The 24,270-nt window shown below is 39.4% G+C and overlaps 1 protein-coding gene across 2 annotated transcripts in view; it reads left to right on the top strand.

Annotated features, from left to right (window-relative positions):
* LOC101164479 (metabotropic glutamate receptor 4) overlaps window positions 1–24,270 on the top strand; it is a 239,060-nt gene that overhangs the window by 89,310 nt on the left and 125,480 nt on the right. For both annotated transcript variants that reach the window (XM_020704800.2, XM_004070921.4), the window contains exon 2: window positions 3,865–4,843. In XM_020704800.2, coding sequence (XP_020560459.1) covers window positions 4,310–4,843 — 534 coding nt within the window. In that variant the 5' untranslated portion in view covers window positions 3,865–4,309. The remainder of the gene's footprint in view (window positions 1–3,864; window positions 4,844–24,270) is intronic.

Consider the following 24,270-nt stretch of genomic DNA (forward strand, 5'->3'; position numbering starts at 1 on the left):
AGTATAAGTCATGTCCCTGGGAAAACAATGCAAAAAAGCACTTTGGAAAATATGGTACATCACGCAAGCAGTCTTTTTATTGGCGGACTGTTTAGATATGTTAACCAGATGAGGAACATGCACATGTTTTTTCAGCAGACTTCTGGTCAGTTTGAAATCTTCCAGATTAAAAAAAACAAAAACAACTTTGTGGGAAAATCCAGTTTCAAACAGTTCAAGCAGTTCAAAACAAAACCTTGCTGTTGTCCATAGATTAAAAAAAACAAAAAACTGAATCCACTGTTTGTGAACTTTCCTTGGAAAACATACAAGCAGTGGATGCAGTTTATTTTCCTTGGACAACAACAAAAATAAACAGCATCCACTTGTATAGGTTTGTTTTTGTAAAGCCATTAACAAAAACTGTCCTATTTATCTTAGATTAAAAAATACTAAAAATGCAAAACTTAATCAATTTATTGGATCTACTGTCGTTTTCTATTAACAAATATTAGGGAACAAGAAGTGACTTTTTCGTCCATTCCAGCCAAAAACACACCTCTTAATATTTTAATAAATCTGTCAAAATGTGATGTTAGTACTTCTAAAAACACAACAGCAAACCTCTCCTAAGAGAACAAACCTTGCTGTAAGCTAAACAAATCAAATTTAAATCAATTGTAGTGAAATAGGTCATGAGCAATTGTTACAAATATAAATTGAACAACACAATAATTACTGGGTATATTTTAATTCTTGTAAAAATGGACTATTTTTACAACTAGATTGACTATTTTTTATACCTCAAAAAGTTCTTTCACAGGTGGTATATGGTATCCAGGCAACATTCTTAGTTTTTTACAATCATACCACAGTGAATTATGGTAAAACACCTTTGCTTTGTTCGTGTCTGACCAACAATTTTTTTTTTTTTTTTATAAATGCTGCATTTAATAAATGTTGCATTGATCTAAACTTTGCCATGTTCGTTCTAGAGAGAAGAGCTTTTTCTCATGGCAGCTTTTGCAGACCTGTCATATTTTATCAGTCTTTCTACTTTTTATGGAGAGATCTTCATTTTCATTAGAAAATAGCAAATTGTCAGGCAAATTAACAATGCTCTTTTTTTTAGTTCAAATTGGCTGGTGGTTCGCCCAACACGGTTGCTTTTACCTGCCAACTTTTACATTATTCACAGCAGAAAGTAACCCTTACTGAATTTTGTTCAGCCAGAGGCTCTTCCTGTTATTTGGAGAGTTTTCGCTTCACAGTCGACCTTTGCTTGATTAGTAAGGCGGACCACAATGAAAACCTTTCAATGTCATTTGTTAGTCATTGGTAAAGGCTACGGCCGCCAAACCCCGGTCCTTGACATCTACCACCCACACTGTGTGTTTTCTAGCTCTCCCTGCCCTGCTTGCTGCTGATTAGCTGACTCAGGTGTTTCCACATTCTGATTAACTGAGTACACCTGAACTCAAAGTGCAGGAAAAGCTGCAAAACAGGTGGTGGTAAATCTAAAGGAAATCAAATTGGCAATCCTGGTTTGGATTATTATGGTAATACAATCAAAACAATGTTTCATAGCAGCTGGAAGGCTCAGTTAAATGCGTTTAGGACTGAGACATGGAAAACCAGGGTTAATGTCCCAGAGGGCCTAATGAGCTTCATGCAGTGTGGGTCCTCGGGCAAGACCCAGTGCGCTACTGCCTAACTATGTAGCCACAAAGTGGCCCAAGTCTGGGTCTCTCTGTGCTGGTCCCCAGCCCGGATAAAATACAGGGTTGTGTCAGGAAGGGCATCTGGCATTAAACACCTCTGCTGATTGGCTGTGGCAAACTCTGAATGGATATGCTGAAAGGTGAACAACAATCAAAACAATGTTGCCTTTTTTGAACAATCTGCAATGAGTTTTAATATAATGATAAAGAATGTCTCAAATGAATGGAATTCAAACTGTCCTAAGTAATTTGACTTAATTTAACAGTCTTGTTTTAAGAGTGGCTCCTTAAGATAACCTAATTTGGGGCTTTAGGTATTGACCAGTTGGCATATTTTTTAGAAATACTAATTGTTGGAAAGAAAAGTTACACCCCCTTTTATAGAAATGTTTAAAACTTGAATAAGGCAAATTGATTTGGTCGGGAAGGCAATGATGTGGGTTGCTCTCTAAATTCTCATGTAGGCAGAGAGGGGTGTAGTGATTTCTTAGTTACACATGCTGCATTTGAACTAGGTTCACATTCCAAAAATGATGGTTCAACATAAGCATGAAATGTGTGGCATGTCCTCTAAGGTAAAACTTAGCAGATTTTAAGCCTGTCGAAAACCTGATGATGGTTTTTGTTTATGTATGCTCTTTTTGTGCACAGTAAGGAAGTCTCTTCTCAAGTTAAGGAATATTTTTCATTGTAAGAAACACATCCCCCTAACTCAGCCTCGTATTCCACTATTTCTCAAAGAATGGAGATAACATGAAGTGAAAACTGTGCAGGTATGAAACTAATGGAACAGCAACAGCAAATCACGTATGCTCTAGGCACAGAAATAATTCATTGTGGTGCACTGCAAGCAGCTGAAGCACAGCAAGTAATACAGAGCAGCCTGTTCACAGTGCTGGGTGCAAGTAATGCATCTGCTAGAAATAAAACATTGGGCTTTACTGTGTGGTCCTATCATGAGGTGCGCATTTTGTTTGCTTTCACAAACAGATGTTTACAGAAATTTAAAAATGGTAGTTAATTTATTCCATCTCTTGTTGGTAATTACTTGTTGCTTCAATGGCTTTTTAACATCAAATCGATATCCTTGATATCAGGCTAACTAGTAATACAAAAAGTACAACTAGTTAACAGGTGACAGCCATAATTTTGAATTAGTTAACTAATAGTGTTTAAAAATGTGTACTAGTTTAATAGTGGGCACTATTTGTGCTTATTAGTTAATTGGTGACAATCTAAAAAAGACCTCTAGTTAACTACTTATTTGCCAATTTTCTTCAAGTTCTCTAGTAAGGCCCCTGCAAAGCTAACTAGTAAACTAGTGTGATCAAAATCTTGTTCTAGTTTACAATAAACATGCAAAATGTTAACTAGTTGACGAGTGAGATGTATGTAAGTCTTACTAGTGAACTAGCGAGAGAGAAAATTTGCGCTAGTTAACAAGTGCGTTGCAAAAGGCCCACTCGTGAGCACATTATTTTCTTACTAGTTTACTAGTGCATCCTTATAATAGTCACAAGTCAACTAGTGAAGAACTTTTTTTCAGCTCGTTAACTAGTATTACAATATGCTAATGTGGAGGAGTGATGTAATCTAGAAAAAGTCCTTCTCTTGGCTTTGGCATAATGAAAGAGCTGTTTTTTTTAGAGTACATCTGCTCTGCTTTCTTTCTGTTATGATTCATCTAGTGATCATTTTAGGTTTTACAAGATGCAACGTAAAAAGAGATGAAGCGTCCTTTTTTTAATCATGTAAACTAATCATGCCTGCATTTTTATTAAGAACCACTGTTCAAATCTCATGAATATTTGTTAGTAACAGACTTCATCATACATCTTGTTCCTTTCCGTCATTTGACTTTTGTCCTTTTATCTGCTTCTTTACTCTGTCAAGATAAAATTTCAATTATAATAAAAACAAATACAATATTTGTTTCAATTTCTGTTTATTCCTTGATTTTGTCTTACAATCATCAGCAAAATACCTGCTAAAGTGCTAAAACAGACTGTTCCTCTGCATAAAAAAACAAAAAGATCACTGCCCCTTTAAAAGCCTCAAGCTAAGGCTTATAACAGCCTGATTTCAAGGATATCGATTTGATGCTAAAAAGGCCTGCTGCATGCTTCCGTATTTCTCACACCTTTTCTTTTGTGTCTGTTGGCAGAAACTCTGCGTGGACTCCAACACAACTTTCCTGCTTGCTTGACGGACTGAGAGAAGACCTATATACTTCTGGAACACCGGAGAACAGACGAAGCCGTCTACCTTTTTATCTTGTCTGATAAAAAAAACGTTGAACGCCAGTGAGCACACTCAGAACTATTTCATTTCTCTGCACATCTGCCACCTTCAGGTGTAGGAAAACGCAGAGAGACATCAAAAAAAGAAGAAAAGGATATAGAAGGACATAGATAAACACTTAAATAGTAATTCTGAGTTTGTATTAGAACAAGAAACCATGGAAGGAGATTTTTAAAGTCCACTTGGCTCTGAAAAGTATTGCAGCACTGCTCTTGGATATTTGTATGTGTGTTTGGGTACATGTGAGCAAACCTCTTTTACTTTCAAAGGACCTGCATTTTGTGTGGATGCGGACTTAGTCTTTCATTATGACTCGGCAAGGAGGCTTTGAGAGATTGTGGAATGGCTGCCACAGAGACGTTTGCTGCTGGGTCTTGTTGCTGGCTTGTTATTTGTCAGACGCATTGGCTGTCAGGCCAAAAATGCCCGGCCACACATACCTCAACTCAATACGCATCGATGGGGACATATCTCTGGGTGGACTGTTTCCTGTGCATGCCAGAGGAAACGATGGAAAAGCCTGCGGAGAGTTGAAGAAGGAGAAAGGGATCCACCGGCTGGAGGCCATGCTTTTTGCCCTGGATCGTATCAATAATGACAATGAGCTGCTGCCTAATATCACCTTGGGGGCCCGCATCCTGGACACATGCTCCAGAGACACCCACGCCCTAGAGCAGTCGCTCACATTTGTACAGGCATTGATTGAGAAAGACTCGACTGATGTCAAGTGTCTCAGCGGAGGGCCGCCCATCATTACTAAGCCGGAGAGAGTGGTGGGAGTGATTGGTGCCTCGGCCAGCTCCGTGTCAATCATGGTCGCCAACATTTTGCGCCTCTTCAAGGTCAGTTTTTTCTCTGTGTACACAGAACGTTTGCAAAGGTTTGTTCAAAAAAAGCTCACATTTTCCACCAAGAGAGTGATGGAGAACTCTAATATACTCCATTTCTTTCTTTTAACCCAAGAATTCTCTCAGATTCTCTTTACACTACACTTCTCACTACTAATGACATTAAATTGCCAAGAGTTCTCAGTTTCGCCATCCTCTAATTAATTTAAGGAGACCAAGCGTGGAAATATGAACAGCTTCCTGGACTTTTACTAGATATAGTGTATAAAATGAGCTGCTGGACAGTAATGAGTAGACAGTTACAAACATAAACAGTTCGTGACAGCTCTACCGCCAGCGTGGCACAGGCGAACCATAATGACCATTTGAGTAATGAGTATCAGGGGCATGTCAAAACAGTCTTTCAAACCGGGAGAAAGCCGAAATGACAGGGTAAGTTGGATCTATACGGATTATAGTGAGCTTAATTGTGAAGACTTTTATTTTGAAACAATTATAGCTGACACAGTAATAACCTGGCATAATGAAATATTAACCCAGCTGAAAAAAAAATCATTTTTTTATCTTTCTTTTTATTAACCATTAAGTCTTTAGAAAGAAGTTAGAAAATGTATGCTGCCTTTTGCTCCGCATGCTTCAAATATTAAAAAGGCTCCAAAGGACGGGAGACCCGCTTCACCTGCTGTGACATCGATTCACAAAAGTCTCAACTGTCTGCTGCCATTCCAAGTCTTACTCACAACTCAGCAGTAAGCATGAAGGTGAATAATGCAAAGAAGAAATGTAGACAAGTCAAACTGATGTGCGGGAAGTCAAGGGGAATGAATGCTGCCTCATCCTTGTGTGCTTCCCCGGAAAAACACTAGAATGCCTGTTTAAGTTGTTCTTCTATCTTGTCATGGAACCTCTCCTTAATGATGATGGACAGAAGTTGGTCTGTCTGCCAAGGACAGGTTAAGGTAGTAGATGTGTTTCCATTACATGTATGTGCAAAATTTTATAAAATTCTAGAAATGTTGAAAAAACATTTTTTTTCTCACAAATGCAATTTGCACAAAATCATAGTCAAGGAAAACACAGCTCATGACCTAAGGGAGCTAGTTTGGTAGTCTTTGGTATGTCTAAGAACAGTTACAAATAGCTAACATAAAAACATAAATTGTGAAAATTAAAGCTTCTAAAAACAAAGTAATCAATGACAATAAAGATAATCTAGTTTAAAAAATGCATACCGGTATATTTTTATGAATGAAAAACAGAAAGGGCTCAAATCCAGACATTAAACATCCCAGCTGAGTCCTTAAACAGTATGACAACAAGGAAAGATTGCCTTAAAACACTTTTTTTGTAAAGACTCACTCCAATCATCTTATGGTCTATTTTCAAAGCGTTCTCTGTGTTTTTTCCCCCTCTTAATTATGATTATATCGTTTTTCGCAAACAAAACAAAACCTTGTCTTTTCGAAATTCACCTCTGAGTTTTGGGCGGGTCCAAAGGTGGAGCAGCCCCACCCCCCTTTCCCTCTTTATTGTGGTGCGGAGCAGGGTGCTTGTGGCCCACTTAATGCATTTCTGCATCACAAATACAACCCCCCCCCAAACCCCTGATTCAAAACATTTGAATAAAGAAATACTTAGAAATGCAACTTTAAGTTTCATTTTCCTGATAAATTTCCTACATCATGAGAAAAATATGTAATTGCTAACTAAGGAAAGATGAATACGCCATATATTTTTTTTAGCAGCGTATAGATATATATTAAAATATATATATATATTTTTTTTGTCAGCCGCAGTTCTTAAGGAAATATTTTGCTGTGTTGTTCTATTCAAAGAACGTTTAAAATGATTTAATAATGCATTCATTTGTCCCTGCTGCAGGCCTATTAAAGCTGTGTAGGTTCACTTCATGTTATTCATGTTCCATCTTTTCTGTTTCCTGGTTTTATTGACATCCCTTGCATACAACCCAATTTCTTCTGCAGCCAAAGAATTTCTTCAAAGTTAACCGTTGAATTCGACGGTAGAGTAGACTTTCAGTTGAAAAGAGGAAGTTCTTTATTCTTGTCTGTTGTTTGCCCACTTTTAGGATTTGTTGCATCAAATACATATTTTTTAAACCTGTTCTTACATTGTGACAGACTGGCGACCTGTCCAGGGTGCTCCCTGCCTTCGCCCATAAGTGGCCGGGATAGGCTCCGGCAGCCCGGTGACCCCGAAAGGGACAAACGGAAGAAGATGAATGAATGAACGACTGTCCTTACATTTTTTATTTAAAAAAGAAAAATAAGTTTTGTAATGTCTATGTAGTCAAATGTTGGAGCATCATTTCAACATGTCAAGCATATCATAGCAGTTTTGCAGAAAAGTCAACTATAATTTTTTTTCTTTCCAACTCTGCACACAAGGAAGAAGATAGCAAAAATCCACAGGGTGAAGCAATTTTTGCTAATCCAGCAACAATAAAATGTGGGCTGGGAAAGTCTTGTGAGGGGAAAAAGTGTTTTATCTTTACAAAAACAGTTCACATAGTTTCAAATCCAAGCAAGTCTTGTGTCAGGAAAAGATGAAAAAAGTCTGGCTGGTTTTGGAGGGGGAATTTGAAACAAAGCCACGCCATGAGTGCACACTCAGGAAAAAAAAGGCTCACATGGAACAGAGGCTGAGGCCCGAAATAAATGACAACAGATTGCAGGAAGGCAGTTAATTGCCCAAATTCAGGTTGTTTGGCAGTCCTGAAGACATAAATGTTATCTTTGGATTTAAGATAAGTACAGAGCATCATCACTAAACCTGCTTTGGTATGAATGCTAATTCTAGCCCTGCCAGATCCCAGAATGATAGAAAAATAAAGGAAATAATTGATAAAAAATGTCAAATAAAATAACGTTTGCTCTTAAATAATCAAGCTCGAATAGACTATCTCATCATTGGAGTCTTTGTATTTGTATTAAATCCAAAATGCTTCAACAACACAGTCACGAGTCCTAACGGCTGACATCTGTGACTGACCGTGACTCAAGACGTAAAGTACAGAACGCAGCAACAAATGGCACTGACACCACTTAGCTTGATTGTTTTCGTCCTTCATTCTGGTTTTCTCTAATTACTTTGCATAAATCTAACACATAATAATAATAATAAAAAAAAATGAAGGACCATTCCGCAGAGGTGGACGATGTTAAAAACCATTTAATGAGCTTTCCTTGGTAAAGAAAATAAAAAGTAAGAAAATTACACTTCACCACATGGAGAGAAAAAAAAAACGTTTTATTCACTGCCGAGAATTATTATTTAACCCTTGTGCTATCCTAGGCACCTTAACATTGGGAGTTGGGTCATCTAGACCCACTAGATGGTGCGCTGAACCTTTTTTCTTGAATGATTTGTTAACCTCACTGGTGTCCATGGATTACATGAAATTTTTCCACCTTTATCCACCTTTGTCATGGTAAGGAGAACACGTCAATGCAAAGGTGGGGTCATCCAAGATAGCACAAGGGTTTAACAGCAAAAGACAATAAGTGTGATTTCTGCTTCTGAGATGTTTTTGGTGGCAGTGATTCTGATCTCAGCTCGGCTCAGTACCGTAACGAATCACTATTGCCCTTATGGGCGGATACAGGCTATCTTTGGGTGACAGCGCGTATCCATCCGTGCGGGCAGTTGCGGATCACTATGGTAGTGAATTACAACTGCCCTTGTGGATGGATACGGGCTGTCTGTGGGTGACAGGCAAATCTGTATGGGGCGCAGTCATGGTGGTAGCCAATCCTTCACCATGACCTCCACCACGACCAGCACCAATCTCTTAGTCACATGCACAGTTAATGGGTATTGACCGGCATGGGTTCTGTTGTTTTTTGAACGTCCAGATCTGTAGAAGGCCGTAGACAAGAGGGGCTGCATCTTAAGGTGATTCCAGATGTGTCTGGCAGGTGTTCCCTTGAGACTCATATGGCTACCTCAAAGGATGTCGTGAAAATATGGAACATACCTTTATGGTCCATGTATCATGAAGTATTTGTGCAGAAAGTTGCACGCATTTAAAACAAACAGGTGATGCTATCATACGGTGCCCTTTACACAGCATCCTTGTCATTAGTGAAGTGAGCAGACTGGCTCCCCATACTGACCCTATGCAAATGCTGCACACACGGGTACTTAAGTGCCCACAGAATGACCACACAAACTACACTCTGATTATCTAATTTCTACGACATGTTTGCGTCTCACCTACTTCCTCCTTACCTACCTTTACGTGTTTTCTAAACGTTCGCTATGCCCATTTGCCAGCAGCATGCCCAAAGAAAACATTTACAGAAACATGCACGCCTTACGGGCTCACTGAGTGGTCTACAAATTTGATATTTCTTGCGGACTACCTGTGTGTTGCATGCAAATTTGCCAAATTTTCGCCTGCTGACAGCCAGTATCCATCCGTAAGGACAGTTGACAACAAGGCCAAGTAACTTGGTTAAAAAAGGGGCGACAAATATTGGTGCAATTTTATCAAACAGAAAAAACCTGAAATGTCTTACACTTTCACAGGCTGAGACTCCATGTGAGACTTCACCTGTCCAACAGTGAAGACAGGTGGACATAACAAAGCTAAAGTGGAGGATCTTTTTTTAAAATCTCAGAATGGCTGGAACCACATTCACAAAGCTGATACCACAAAATGCCATGAAGAACTTAAAACCTGTACAGACCAGAATCCTGATCTGTAGGATCAGGCAAACTCACTATGTTTGGAAGAAGAAGGCTGCTTCCCTTGGCCAAGTTATGGAGGAGAAGTCATGGATAGGCATTCAAGGATGGTGTGTCACAAAACGAAAAAGAGTACCTCAAGAAGAAGGTCCTGGAATGGCTAGTTTATACATCTAAATCTCACTGATAAGTTGTGAATTGTTTGTGTTCAAATAAAGCTGCCGAAAAAAAAATATTTATGAATTATTTCTTTGTCAGTGGAGAGATGTACACAATCAGCAAGGGATCAAACATCTTTACCCCCTAACAATGTTTTGTTCAGTGCGCAGTTAATGATCTCATTGATGCACTGTCTGGTTGAATTATTTAGATTTCATGTTTGAGGTAGAGATTAAAGCTTGCACGTTACCACAGGCAGTGTTATTGTTGGTCACCTTTCGGCAACTCCCTTCAGGGGCTGTTACAGACTTGAACCCTCTTTTGACTACATAGTTAGGCAGTAGCACAAAGGGTCTTGCCCAAACTGACAAAGCTCATCACGCTGCATGGGAAACAAACCCTGGTTTCCCATGTACTAGTCCTGCACACAGTCGACTGAGTCATCTAGCCACCTACAAAAGGAAATAAAATGTAAAAAATAAAAAAATAAATTAAGCTTTAAAAAAATTCTTTTGACAAAACACGACTGTAGAAATAAAAAAACAAACAAAGATTTTGTTAGATTTTGGTCACAGAGAAAGAACTTTTTTCCCTGAGAACTGATAGAAAAGCAGAAATGTCTGGAGACCCCGGGACAAAATAATGCTCATTAAAGACAGCTGTCCAAGGCCATTGTAAGAGATTCAGGTAATCAGGGAAGTTGGTTGGAGGGAGAGTGGGTGTATTCAAAATCTGAAAAAGTCACAGTCCTTTCCAAGAAATCTGGATTTCACACTGTGGAACAGCATTGTGGAAAAAGTCACATTAGAGAGCACGTTTTTGTTCCCACAAGGATATTCAGTGCCTCAGCAAGATAAGGTTGTATGCTCTAACACTGAAGCCCTTGACATCCTCTAACATTTTTTGTTAAAGTCGCCATAACCCACGAAGGAGTTCATGTTTTTTGCACTCAAAGACATTTCTATTGAAGCTGTAGATTTGATTTATTTGGGCCAATTTATTCCATTCCTGCTTGGTTTTTAATGATGATTTTACAATCACCACAATACAAACAAAAGACTTATAGAATTTAGAACAGTACATTTATTTGTTTTTGGATGTACTGGACCCTTTTGCTCCACCATGTCATCCTCACAGTCAGAGAGGAGAAACGTTTGCTCAGCACTTGCAGAGCAGCCAGAATTCCATCCCCATGGTGCGCCATGAATATTTCACCATTATGTTACGCAATACACGCCGAGGGATTTGAATTAAAAGCTCCCCCACAGCAGTTCTTCATCACTGGATCCAGCTCTTGGTCTGTTTTTATCCATCGCGTCTTCATACTGCTTTCATAAGCAGAGGCAGAGTGCACCAGCACTTGAAGTAATGAGCGGTTGGTTGCTTATGATACTCAAGACAGACAGAGTGTAATTAAACCTCCGGGCTCTTGATTGGATCTGTTATGTTTCACTGACAACAGCTATCTTTACTGGATTGAGCTAGAGTATTGCAGCAGCAGTGAGCAACTGCAGACCGTTTCCTGTATGGATGCAGACTGGCTCAGACAATCAAACGTTTCCAACAAAGTCGGAGGAAGCTTGGGTACCTTCCACCCTGCTCTTTAAATGAGGTGCAAGGAGACCTACTCAGTGGGAAGGACTTGGAGAAATGATGCTGGAACGGTGGTGACAGATGGAGGGAAGAGAGCTGTGGCAGTAGTTTGGTTTACTCCAAGCAGGAAAAAAAGAAGGTTAACTGGCTGCCTGTTGTGCTGTCTGTGAAGCAAAGACCGCACATCCGCCTTTTTCTCTTTCCTCATTAGAAACAGAGCCAGCGGGCCTCAGGCACAGTGGCTTACTCCCCCTCAACATTCCACTGTGCTGAGACTGGGCTCTTATTGGATTACCCCATCAGCCACCAGTGACGATACGCTGAAAGCTTCAGAAGCTCTCAAAAATATGCACACACAGGCTTTTTACTATCAGCCGGTATGTTTCCATCCATTCATCTGTCTGTAAAGGTAATTATGCCTATCTGCATCCAGTAGACACAAATAAAAACACACCAGTCTTGAAGCGAGATGAATGTTAAACATAAATGAATTAGTTGTAACTAACTGTCAGTCATTAACAGAATATGTGCAAGGGGACGCTTCCTGCAAACACACAGCTGCATTTGCATTTAGCCTGCATGCTTTCAACCTAAAGTGCAACATTGGCAGAGCTTTTTTTTGTTCCTCTCCTCTGACAAACTCTTGATAGAAACATTTGGCTTTGTAGCTCCTGAATGCTCCGCTGTTCACAATTTCGATGGCAAATCTGCTTTTGTTTGTTGGTCTATTAAAGGGACAAAGTGCATTTGTCAAAGATTTTCTTTCAGTATATTTCAGTGAAAATACTTTGACAATTTCTCACAAAGGTGTGGATGCTGAGAAGAGCATGAACAGATATGCAATTTTGAGTTTGTCAACACAGAAAAATGTGTTTTTAACCATCACAGCTGGCTGGGATTGTGATTTCTTCCATTTAAACTGTCAAAAAAGGGTATTCTCTACTTTTTAAAATCTTATGCAGTATAAGTTGTTGGCTTAGTTACAAATCCTTGCAGGAGAGGAATCTGTAACCTGGGGCTCCAGATTCACATGTGGCCCTACATTGTGGCCTTAAATTGATGGCAGAAGTGCTTTTAGAGCTTCCTCTTCCTCTAATAAAAAATTAGATTTTGTCTGATTACATTTGTGAGTTTAAAGCACATATCTATTTATGCTGCACAACATTGTCTATTAGCTAAAGGGAAGGGAGTTGCAAAGAAATTCCATTTTTAAATTGTTTATACATTTTCTCTATTGAATTATCAACCAACAGAGGGCAGTTCAAGCCAACAGCAGTATTAACCCTTGTGCTATCTTAGATGACCCCACACTTACATTGACGTGTTATTCCCACCATGTCCAAGGTGGATAAAGGTGGAAAGATTTCATGTAATCCATGGACACCAGTGAGGTTCACAAATCATTGAAGAAAAAAGGTTCAGCGCACTGTCTAGTGGGTCTAGATGACCCAACTCCCAATGGTAAAGTGTCAAGGATAGCACAAGGGTTACGTAGGGAAAAAGAAGACAGCCCATCAAGGGAGACCTAAAGCTACATTCACACCGCCTTTGGCAATGCAGATTCAAACTACCTCTTTCAATGAAAAGTCAATGTAACCGCTTGTAAATGCAAGTTTCAGGCTTCCACGTTCAAAACTCTTGCGTTCACGCAAGTTTCTACGATTATTGAAAGTTAACCGGGTCAAACTTTGACCAATCAGGGGCGTGGATTTGGTAGTGACGTATGTACAGCATCCCTTTTAATTCACGGAAGTTCCAAACGTTAAAAAATCTGTCATGAAGGAGAAATAAATAATTGCAATTTGTGCCCCGGAATTCTATTACACCAAAGCCTGGAGCAAGATTTATGAGGTCAAACATTTAGCACCAACCCTCTACTAGTTATAGGTGGCAGAAATGCACTAGTAAACAGTAGTAAAAGAAAAAGAAGATGCCTGTCCCTGCTCTTCCAGGATGAACACCGTTCTCCAACATGCCCGGTGTGAACAAAGCATAAGAAATAAGTGAAAAGGACACTTTTGAATTGCATTGTTTAAAATGTTCAAAAGGAGTACATTAGCTGCACTGGGATGTTCCTGTGGCACAGGATGCCTTTATTTTGAAATAAAAAAGTGAAAAACTGTTATGCATTTAAAAAAAATGTTTTTTTCCCTGTATATTTCTATTTTTAATAACTGCCCCCCAAAAAAGGAATATGATTTAGATAAATTTTAAAAGTAACATTGAGATGCATGCATACCAGTGTCAAGCCGTGCATATTGCTTTAAAGTATGCCATTGCGGATCTCCCAATCTCTCACGGCACTCTAGTTTATACCGGATAAAAAAACACTTGTCTAAACAATAACAGGCCAATTAAAAGGTGGAAACTATAGTCATTTTTACTAATGAAAAAGGTTCCAATTATCATATTAGAAAACCTAATAAAATGCTCAGATTTCTTTTCAGACTCAGACTAAACACCAATATTCCTGCATGTTACACTTTGGCTTATCAGTGCTTTGTTACACATGACTAATCCCTTGCAGTGTGCTATCACCTTCACAGAGCCTCATTACCTGAGACATGGTTGGTATTCGACAGGAGATGTGTTTAAAAGAAAGAAATGATTCTGACAAAGCCTAATCACATCCTGCCCCATGATTAATTTGGGGCACACTATGCTGCATTTTCTTATTTTTGCAGCATATTTCCTTAAATCCAATAACACTCAACAAATCATACATAATTTCCTGCTTTAGAAAGGGGTGGAAAACAGGAAAACACTTTAATTGGAGCTACTAGCTGGTCTTTTTTACTTTTTTTACTGGTCAGTAGGGTTTTATTTCTGACCCTCAACATGACTTTTACAAGTTAGTAGACTGGATCCATAAAGCTGGCTTTCTTAGCCTCCCTCCGCAAAGAAAATATCCCCCCATCCACCACGGTCCAGCTGGAAAAGGAACAGCTCCTTTACGTCCGGATTAGTTCTAGCCCAGCTCCTTTTGCCCACCCAGACCCCAAGAGGTCAATTCCTCACGAAGTCATGGGTTCAGGCTGCCCAGATGCATCCTGGAAGAATTTTCCTCCTTTTTCTCTTGATGTTTATAAATCCCTCTGTAGGCAGTTGGAACCAGTAATGGTAATCACCAGGAACAGTTACAAAAAGCCATTGGGGTGGCTGTTCATTTGTTTTGTCAAGGTTGGGTTTCATTCAAATTAATTACTTGCATTTAATTACAGGGTTTCAGCAGGCCCACTGAGAAAAGCAGACAAGAAGGCAAACATTGTTTTTTTTTTCTTTTGAAATGTATGATTTTCTTAATTGCATAATTTAATTCCATCAAGAAGTGTTGAGGGAATCAAAAAAACCAAGAACGACATAAAAAAAAAACATAAATACCAACAGGGTCTTCTTATGTTATCTGTGTGGGAGCTGTCACATTCTCCCCATTTCTCAATTGCTCACATTGATGTGTGCCACTGGGTCTCTGATCCAACTGTTCCATTAAAGTTTACAAAGACTGCATCTCAAAGAAAAAGAACAAGTAATAAATGCACAGTTTTATTTCTTAAAAGTGCATATAAGATCAAAAGGCTGGAAAATGTTTTCCCTGCACTTTCTCACCAATCCATCAAATTCCAAAGGCTCTGATTTGCAAAAATCATTTTAGATGTTAAAGGTTAAAAGACAAAAAAATGAAGTGGTGTGAACAGTTTTTACATTGAAATAATCAACTTTCAGTTGGTTTAACCGAGGGGTCGGCAACCCATGGCTCCGGAGCCACATGTGGCTCTTTCATCCTTCTGTTGTGGCTCCCTGTGACTTTGGAAAGTTATGAGTATTTTATAATAATTAAATTTTATTTTAGTTTGTTCATTTTTCATGGCATTTCAAAGGCGTTGATGGCTCCGTACGAAGCGCGAGCCACGTAAAAAACATCTTCGTAATGAGCTCGTATTTATCGGGAGAGACCTGCAGAGCTGATAGCGGGAGGAGACACGCGGGGCGGCTTCAATAAACACTCCGATCTTCTGCCGGGAACTTGACGTGTTGCGGGGCAGAGAGCAGTTCGCGCCATTTTGCCAGATAGAGTCACAGTTTTCCAGCCGAAAAGTCATCTGAAAACCGCCAGACCCAGCCAAAAACCGCCCAAAACAGCTTTTGTTGATGTTTTTTTTCGTACTGGACTGATAAAATAAAAGATTTTTCTAAATAAAAGATAGTTCTGACCAATAATAAAATGTGTACAATATTGAATATTTCTTCAGCAGGCCGCCTTCTTCCATTCATTTTCTTAACCCGCTCTATCCCTGCTATAACCTGCGTCCTGCTCTTTCATCCTTGTGCTGCGCTGGAGCGCCCCGACTACCGTATTTTGCGCTCTCTGTGTAGAACACACTGAGGAGCGCGGGGGGAGACAAATCTCAGCTGCAGAGGATGTGAACAGGTGAACAGGTAGAGAGGAAAAGCAGGTGGAGAGGCGGAGGAGGGGCTTTGGCTTCAAAATCTGTCAGAGATGCAAACAAGGGTGTCAGATTGAGACGCAGCTTTCCCTGCAGGAGTTGAAGCAGAGACTTTCCCTGGGATGATTTTATAAACCCAAACATGGAAACATGATTACCAAGTAGAACTCTTCAAAATAATAAACCTGATCTCTCCACATTCTCAGTGTCTACATGCATTGATAAACACATCGCTCCATGCAGCAATCAGACCAGAACCAGTAGCTCCTCCCACACGCGGCCGCGGTATCATCCTTTAGAGAACATAATGTGCATTTGCAGCGACGTATGCTTCAGACGATGTCCAATTGGCCAATCTACATGTCAATCAAGTCCCGTACTTCTCAGTGAGGACTTTGGTGGATTTTAAAGAAGGACTTTTTTTTTTTTTAATCTTTTCTGGCCCACGATCTACACTCATGTCATTGAAGATCGACCGGTCGATCGCGATCGATGTAATGAGCACCTTTGAATAATATATACATGCATAATATATATAATGATGTCAAAACGGGTTGTGGCTCCGGGTACTTTTCTTTTTATTAGGGGCGGTCCCAAATGGCTCTTTGAGTAAAAAAGGTTGCCGACCCCTGGTTTAACCCTTCTATTTGGGTCAAAATTAAATAGAATATAAGGGCTAATAAAAACAAAGTGTCAGCTGTCTTAGTTTCCAGTTCCAGCAAATCTCCATTAATTTACTCTGACAAATACACATAAAACATACAGGCAACAAAGGGTCAAAATAATAAAAAAAATTTAAAGCTACAATAAAGTCACGAGTGAACATAAAAGATTTTTTCTGTCAGCTTAATGTCAGGCAATATCCGCAGACTGCCCTGCAGCAGGGACAGAGAGAGAAACTTTGGCCGCCTACAGGATAAGTAGCTTGGACATCATCCAGCCTTCAAGCAGCAGAGACAACACAGAGCTTCCCATGAAGCACTGCTGTGCCACACAAAAGCAGCTAACACCATCAAAACATGACACTCAAACTGCAATTTAAAACTTAACAGAACTGGGTCAAGTCTTGCTTTCTATTGTGTGAAGCACTGCAACATTGTAAAGGTATCATGAGCGCCCTGGTTCTATAATTGCTCTAAATGAAGGACAGTTATTCTTTTAAATAAAATACGGTTGATGGGTTTTGGCTTGATGCTTCATTGCATGAAAGAAAAAAAACAAACAAAGAATGGACGTTGCAACAGCAGTGCTGTGACTGCAGCAAGCAGGTGGGAGGATCAAGATGAAATGCCTGGACAGTGCAAAGATGAGGTCTTTTTGTAACACGTTGACCTACTGGCATAAAGGTTGACACATTGGAGACATATCAGTTCAATAGATATAAAAGAGAAAGTAAAAAAAAAAAATATATATATATATATATATATATATATATATATATATATATATATATATATATATATATATATATATATATATATATATATATATATATATATATATATATATATATATATATATATATATTTTATTTTATTTCAAAACTTAAGTAGCTATTTTAACTGGCAGCATGTGGTTAATTTTGTCCTTTGTGCCACGCCTACTCCGGAAGTGTGCAGCTTGGATGAGTGGGCAGATCTTCCACAGCCAGTTTTCTGTCAAGGTGGCTTTTACTTCAGTGTGGATGATGCAAAGTACACCAACTTCCTGTAAACAGAAATGCTTCATTCAGCTGAAGCACACATCAACTGAGAGGTGCTGGTTGCTATGGATAGCAAAACAGTCGAACTTCATCCTGAGCAACTGAAATGCCCCTGAAAGCAACATTAAAAATATACCTGAAAACTTTCAGCTGCAAACTCCAATGTTTTCATGTGAAATAACAGTACATACATTTTATCACCAAAATACGTATTTTGCAACAATAACGTCAAATGATGATAAAACAAGATACACTGCTTCAACATGAATAAAAATACTAAAACAACAACAAAACAAAAAGTAGCACTGATATGTGTATCTCATGCAAAACAACTTATCATGAATTTAAGTAAGGGATAATGCCTGACCAGGTGGGGCCTGCAGTCCTCTCTCCACGCAGGGAGAGGGATCCCTGAGCTCTCTGGCAAGATTAGGAGCTGGGGATCACATCACATCTGAGCCAGGGGGTGTCCGTGTCCCGGTGCTGTGGGTTCTGGTCCTGGCCCCTGGGCGCCGGCCTTCTTCATATTTTCCAACTGCGGGTGAGCCTGGTCGGGCCATATTTATAACACCACTTGGGGACCCTCGCTCCTCCTCCTGGGCGGGGGGGACGCCCCCTGCCTTGCTCTCTCCTGGACTAACAGTGGCCAGGGGGGGGGGGGTTGCCTGGAGCGTGGGGGCGAGTCTTCCCTGGGGGGCCCTGACTCATGCCTGGGGCTGGGGCGGGGAGATGCTCAGGACTCCTGATGGTGGGCCCCCTGTCTGGGGCTTGGGATGCTCCCCTGGGGCCGGGCCCCGTGGGCCCGGTGGGAGGACTGCTCTACGGGTCCGGCTGGGGCTTGTACCCTCTACGCCCTGCGCCCCCCTGCTCTCTGGCGTTGGGGGCCGCTGTGGCTGGCCCTGCCTGGCGTGGCGGGTGTGGTTGCCCGGCAGACAGTCTTTCTCCATCTGCTATACTGTACGGGTGTAGGGGGGTCCCGGGTGCCGCTGCTGCTGCGGTGGGGGCCTTGGTGGGGGGTAGCTGGGTTCTCTCCCTCTTTGTACATTCCATCATCCATCCCAGAAGAACATACACACTCACTCGAGCACAGGTACTATCTCACCTTTGCACAAACAGTTTGCGTGACTGAATGAAATGTTTCACATGTGTCAGTCTGAATGCATAAGTATGCGTGTGTGAATGTTAGTGGTAGTATGTCCATGTACACTTGTTTGTGGGTAAACACTTTTGGAGCCAACATGTGTGTTTGTAACGTTTGAGTGTGTGTGTGGACAGGCCCCGCCCATTTTAGATTTTTCATGCATCTTAACCTGTCAGTTGCGATTATAAAGCCCCAGCAACTTGATGCTTTCTGACGCTTCATGATCTTACCCTCGCAACTATAATCACCCATCTACCCCCCCCCCCTTATCTGTCATCCCTCACTCTTCTTTCCTCCTTTTCTTTTCTGTCCGGTCGTACAAAAAATATTTACTAAAATAATTAACATGAATAACGTTTAGCTGAAATTACAAAAGAGGTTTATTTAAATATACATCTGGTCTATCATAAGATTCATTACCCCTGTTGTAAAAGTGAAATATGTCCAACACAAAAGGCTTTCAGCTCTCATCTGTTTGCTTAGCTGCTGGACAGGACAAGTTAAAAAAAATAAAAATAAAAGAAAAAGAAAAAAGTAAGGGATAATGCCCGACCAGGTTTCCATTATTAGAAATTAATGAAAAACGTGGAAGCCTGACCCGTATAAGTTTTCAGAATGATCAAATTAACCAAACAGGTTAAAATCACTCGTCCTTCCTACCGTCTTGCTGTTGTCATAAATTGTGGAATAAGCAATCAAAACCTTGATATTTGTTTTATCTTTTTTAAACATGTAAATAATTGAAATACCAACTGGCGTTTAGGCCAGTGCAGTGATATAGAACTTTTGGGTAAAGTGACTGAAACTTCTTTTTTAGGTGTACATTATCACTGTGGTATATCACTTTTCAAACCACACCCTGGTGCCAATCAGAATCGAGTATTCACCTCGATTATGGTATATATCAATATAATGATTAGATTTATTGTTTTATTTTGTAAATTTATGTAATTTTCAGTTATGTAGAATACTAATAAATGACCCAAATAATTTCATAAATGCACATATTAATCATCTGTTCTAAATGTCTAATATGTCATTTAAGAATGTTTAAAAAAAATTACCGGTAAATCAAATCTTTTCCACTTATTTTAGCACTTTAATTGTATGCTGCATATTTTTGTGTCTCAAATTATTTTCTACTGTCCTGATTGTTGTTTGTAAAATCACTGATGGATCTATTTTTTTAAACTTATTTTTATCCTTTTTACCACAAACCCTAAAGTGCTTTATTTTAAACCTTTTTTTAATGTATTTGCATCTTGCAATACTAAACAAACATAGATAAGTATCATGAATGAATAAGCAAAATCTAAATGAATCAAATTGTTTCCCTTATAATGTATTGAAATAAAAGTCAATGTGATTTTCAAGATTTCTTTGATTTGGAAAAAATGTTTTTTTTCTTTTTCTTTTCTAAGCTAGTTATATGATCCCACAAAGCAGTTTTGCTGGTTTGCTCAGGCATCAGTGAAGAAGCAGACAGCTTTTTCCAACAGAAAGATTTACAAAGTTTTATATTACTATCCCATGTGGTATGACCCATTCTCCAAATGTTCTCTAAGTGAAGACGGAATGAGAAGCCTGTCATGCCACCAATGCCCTTACACGGCCTCAAAAGGATCAATGCTCATTTCCATGCAAATGATATCAAGTCAAAGCTTGCTCAGACAATGACGTGTTTAAATGAATAAATATAATTGTCAGGCCGGGTCTCCTTTACCCAGCAGTCATCATCATCATCTTGACATTTTTTACTACAGATTGGTGTTGAGATATTGATCGGCTGTTATTGAGTTACTGTGACAGATTTTCTCTGCTCCTGACAGTTTTAAATTGTTCTGCTGTGGCAGAAATGCAGGTGTACGACACGTGTGGCTTACAGAAGTAACAAGATTATTTGAACTTTGAAAACAGATGAAACGCTGATGTGTATTGTCTCATTTTACAGTTCAGGAGCTTTCAGTTTATTGCCCAGGTTTTTATGAGCAGACTGTTAACTCTAAACTGCTTGATGCCTGGATTTATTTCCAGTTATGAAAAGAAAATCACATATCTTTGCTTTCAAGTACACATTAGGTAAATTAAGTCTTGGAGCCAAAGAGGTTTGTAAATAAATTCCCATGTTTTTGCTTTCAAACACGCTAGGTGAATGTGGTTTTGGAGTCAAAGTGGTTTGATGCATATCTGCATCAATAGGCGCCTAGGGCTTAACGCTAAATAAATGTAAACATTTCCACCCTCTGACTTATGTGGAAAGATATCTTTTACTGTTGTGTGTGTCACACAAATATCTTCACAATATTGTATTCCGCACCACTGTAATGCATTTAAATGGTTGGAATTATAGAACACCTACTTGCACCAAAAGACTTTCCATGTTGACAGAAGCCTAGTGAGCAGTTATCAAAGACAAATCGTTCTCATTTTTATTAATACTCCCGTGCAATAAGAGCTGTCATCTTTTCTTACCTGAGGTGAACCTTAAGTATGTCACCGCTGGAATGTCTTTAAATGTTTTTGAAACATCTTCAAGTTATAAAAAAAAGTTTGGTTAACTAGAAAGCTGAAAGGTTTACATGCAGTCAAATACAAATTGAATAAATAGCACAAAAGCTGTGTCAAACACAGAAATTCCCTGCGGTCTATGCATGTCCGTTACGTTCGAGTGCAACTCAGAGTTTTGAGTTTTCCTTGACTCATTAACCACTGTAATGGTCTCAAGCTGCTTTTAGTGCCTTCATTTTCTCATATAATCTCAAGGTGGTGATCTGAACCCTCCATATTTCTAAAGGACTCCTCCATAAAGCCATGGACATAAATCCAGACTGAGCCGTGAGCTGCTGGTCGGTCACATCAGTGCTGATCTTAACTAATGAATTGTCCATAAATAAAGTGTCATCTTTTTCTTTTTTTCCTTCTAAAACTGCAAGAGAAACTTCTTTATTTTTCATTTCCTTAAAATGAAACCCAGATGTCTTCTCTGTGAGCTAAGATTCACTGTCTTAGGAGTCTCAGAGGCGCCTTAACGACAGACAGTAAACTTACAAGGTCCCACTGACATCTGCAGAAGCTTGCACATGACTTAAAGTAGTATTGACATGAGGACGAACGCTTGGTCTTCTTCCAAAGTCATCCAAACATGCTGTGCCATTAGATGATAGAGGACAGTTTGTGCATAGAAAATCAATGTGTGTAAAGAGCATAACAAATTAAACATTTTGTTAAGTCTGTCACAGAGGCACCTGGAATACAAATGTCATCGATTCTGATTGTTTCCCTTTTACACTGAGACTTAAGTGGCTCTGCAGAGCTCGCAGCTTGTAATTTATTCTTTGCGATTGTGAAACATGAACAGATAACTATCCTTGCAGCATTGATTTGTCTTCATTTCGTAAACACAAGAGGAGTCTGTGTTAATTTTCTCAGCCTCATTTAATTTCCATTTACCTACAGAGCTATTTCGAAGTAAAACAGGGCTTGCGTTACAAAGCAGAACTTTAGCTGCATGCAAAAAACGTATCAACAAAAGTATTTCATTTATGTACATTCAAATGAAAACATGAATTTTATAAAGCAATCAGTTGAGAAAAATATTTTTACCTTAAGAAAATAAGGTAATTATATCTTGCATAAGACCCACTGCACAAGATCTATTTAAAAAAAATACGCTTCTGTGTGTTGCAGCCAGTCAGTAAAGTTTAGGTTTTATTTTTTTAGGCATTGCAGCTTTATTTTTCACTTTCACTTTCACTTCTTTAATGATAGAGTTGAGAAAAAAGCCAAAAATGTATCTTTTTATTTTATATTTTTTTGTTTTTTTTCCTCTTTAACCTTGGGGTTTCCAGTTTCCGGCACACATGTTCCGGTATATTAATGCAGCCACTTGGTTGTGCCCTTCATGTATACTTTCCCTGTCAGCATCTTACACCCTGCAGTTGTGCTGCAGGCTGTAGATATTGTCCAAATCTATCTAGAAATAGAATATATTTAAATATATGTATGTATTTACACCATGTCAAGTGTGAAAAAGCAGAATATTTTGTTAACAAGGCATTTGTGTCAACAGTTTCACGGGTTTCTTGCAAATTAGTTTTGTTAGAGCAACTCAATTTGATAACTGAACCTTAGATACGGCAATTAGCTAGAGGACAAATGATTTATAATTGTGGGAGAGTAAAATAAAGTATGTACACTCACCAGCCACTTCATTAGGTGCACTTTGCTAGTACTGGGTTGGACCCCTCTTTGCCTTCAGAACTGCTAATCCTTGGTAGCATAGATTCAACAAGGTACTGGAAACATTCCTCAGAGAGTTTGGTCCATACTGACATGACAGCACAATGCAGTTGCTGCAGATTTATCGGCTGCACATTCATGATGCCATGAAATTATATGGTATTGTTATTACCATTTCCTTAGAAATCTTGTAATCTTTAGCGTTTTGTGGGCATTCATATTATATGAACATAATAATGTTAAAATACAATGACATGTTTAATTGAGTAATTATGAGGTCAAGGCAGCAGTCAATTAAGTAAGAGCACAATACCGATTATCCCGTCATTAGAGTTAAGGCTGGTTTAGATTCATCAAAAGGTGAACTTTTTATCTTACACACAGTTTAAGGACATTTTACACTGTGAATTCTATCTGAAGTTTTGGTGCAACTCTTTAGCAGAGATCTTACCGGGGCCTTCTTACAGCCGCACAATGGGGGTCATAAGCATGTAAAGTAAACCCTGCTTGAGGCAGAGGAAAAAGATGCGTTGAAGATAACTAAATGTGAACATAAACCTCTGTTGGGTCCAGTAGGAAAAATGGAGTTCATCCCCTCTTCTCCTGTTTAACATGCACCCCAAGACAAAACTCCACTTACAGCATGGCCACTTAAAAGATTTGCCCAGCCACATAGTTGTTGTTACCTGGCAGAGGAGACAAAGTTGGGCTGAGTGGCAGTAAAAGCTACGAGACAAAACTGACATCTTTTATTTTGCAGAAAATTAACCACCCATGAATAAGCTGAGTGTTCTTTGTCCTGTCAGCATATATTTCCACCTCATCCTGCCAAAAGATTACAACAAATCCAACAACTTCCATTACTGGCTGAACTGTGGTACTTTCTTTCCTTTTTTCCCCACCTGCTTTATTGTAGTCTGGGGTTATGTGGGGTTGGGCCCCAATTTCAGCTGTTTTCTGATGAAAGGTTGAGTGCAAACTGGACAGGTCACCCCTCCACAGCAGCAATTACTCAGCGCTGACCTCAAAACCATGCTTCAACAGTCTGTAGAGTTTTCTTGATTGTCAGCAAATGTGCTTTTTGTCATAAATATTTGATGCTGCCATCAGTCTTTGTAAAAAAGCTTGATCGGGGGAATTGTACCCATATTTCTTTCTACTTCTCTTCGTAGGCCCTTAAACTTCAAAGATTTGCCTCAGGTGAAAGGCCTTGTTTGCCTGTACATCAGGAAGTTAGCTGTCTGTTGGAATCAGCGTTAAGGCCCATATAGAAATGACTAGATTGAAACTCTCAGGCAATCGGCCTGTGCTGCTTACACACGTTAGCTGGGCACAGCTTGATTTTGAGCCGTTGAGACTGCGGGCTCACTCACTTAGCCCACTCTGTTGTCTAATAACTGCAGCACGCGCTACACATGCCTTTTACCAGTCC

The sequence above is a fragment of the Oryzias latipes genome, chromosome 7, assembly GCF_002234675.1.
Source record: "Oryzias latipes chromosome 7, ASM223467v1".
Taxonomy (NCBI): Eukaryota; Metazoa; Chordata; class Actinopteri; order Beloniformes; family Adrianichthyidae; genus Oryzias; species Oryzias latipes.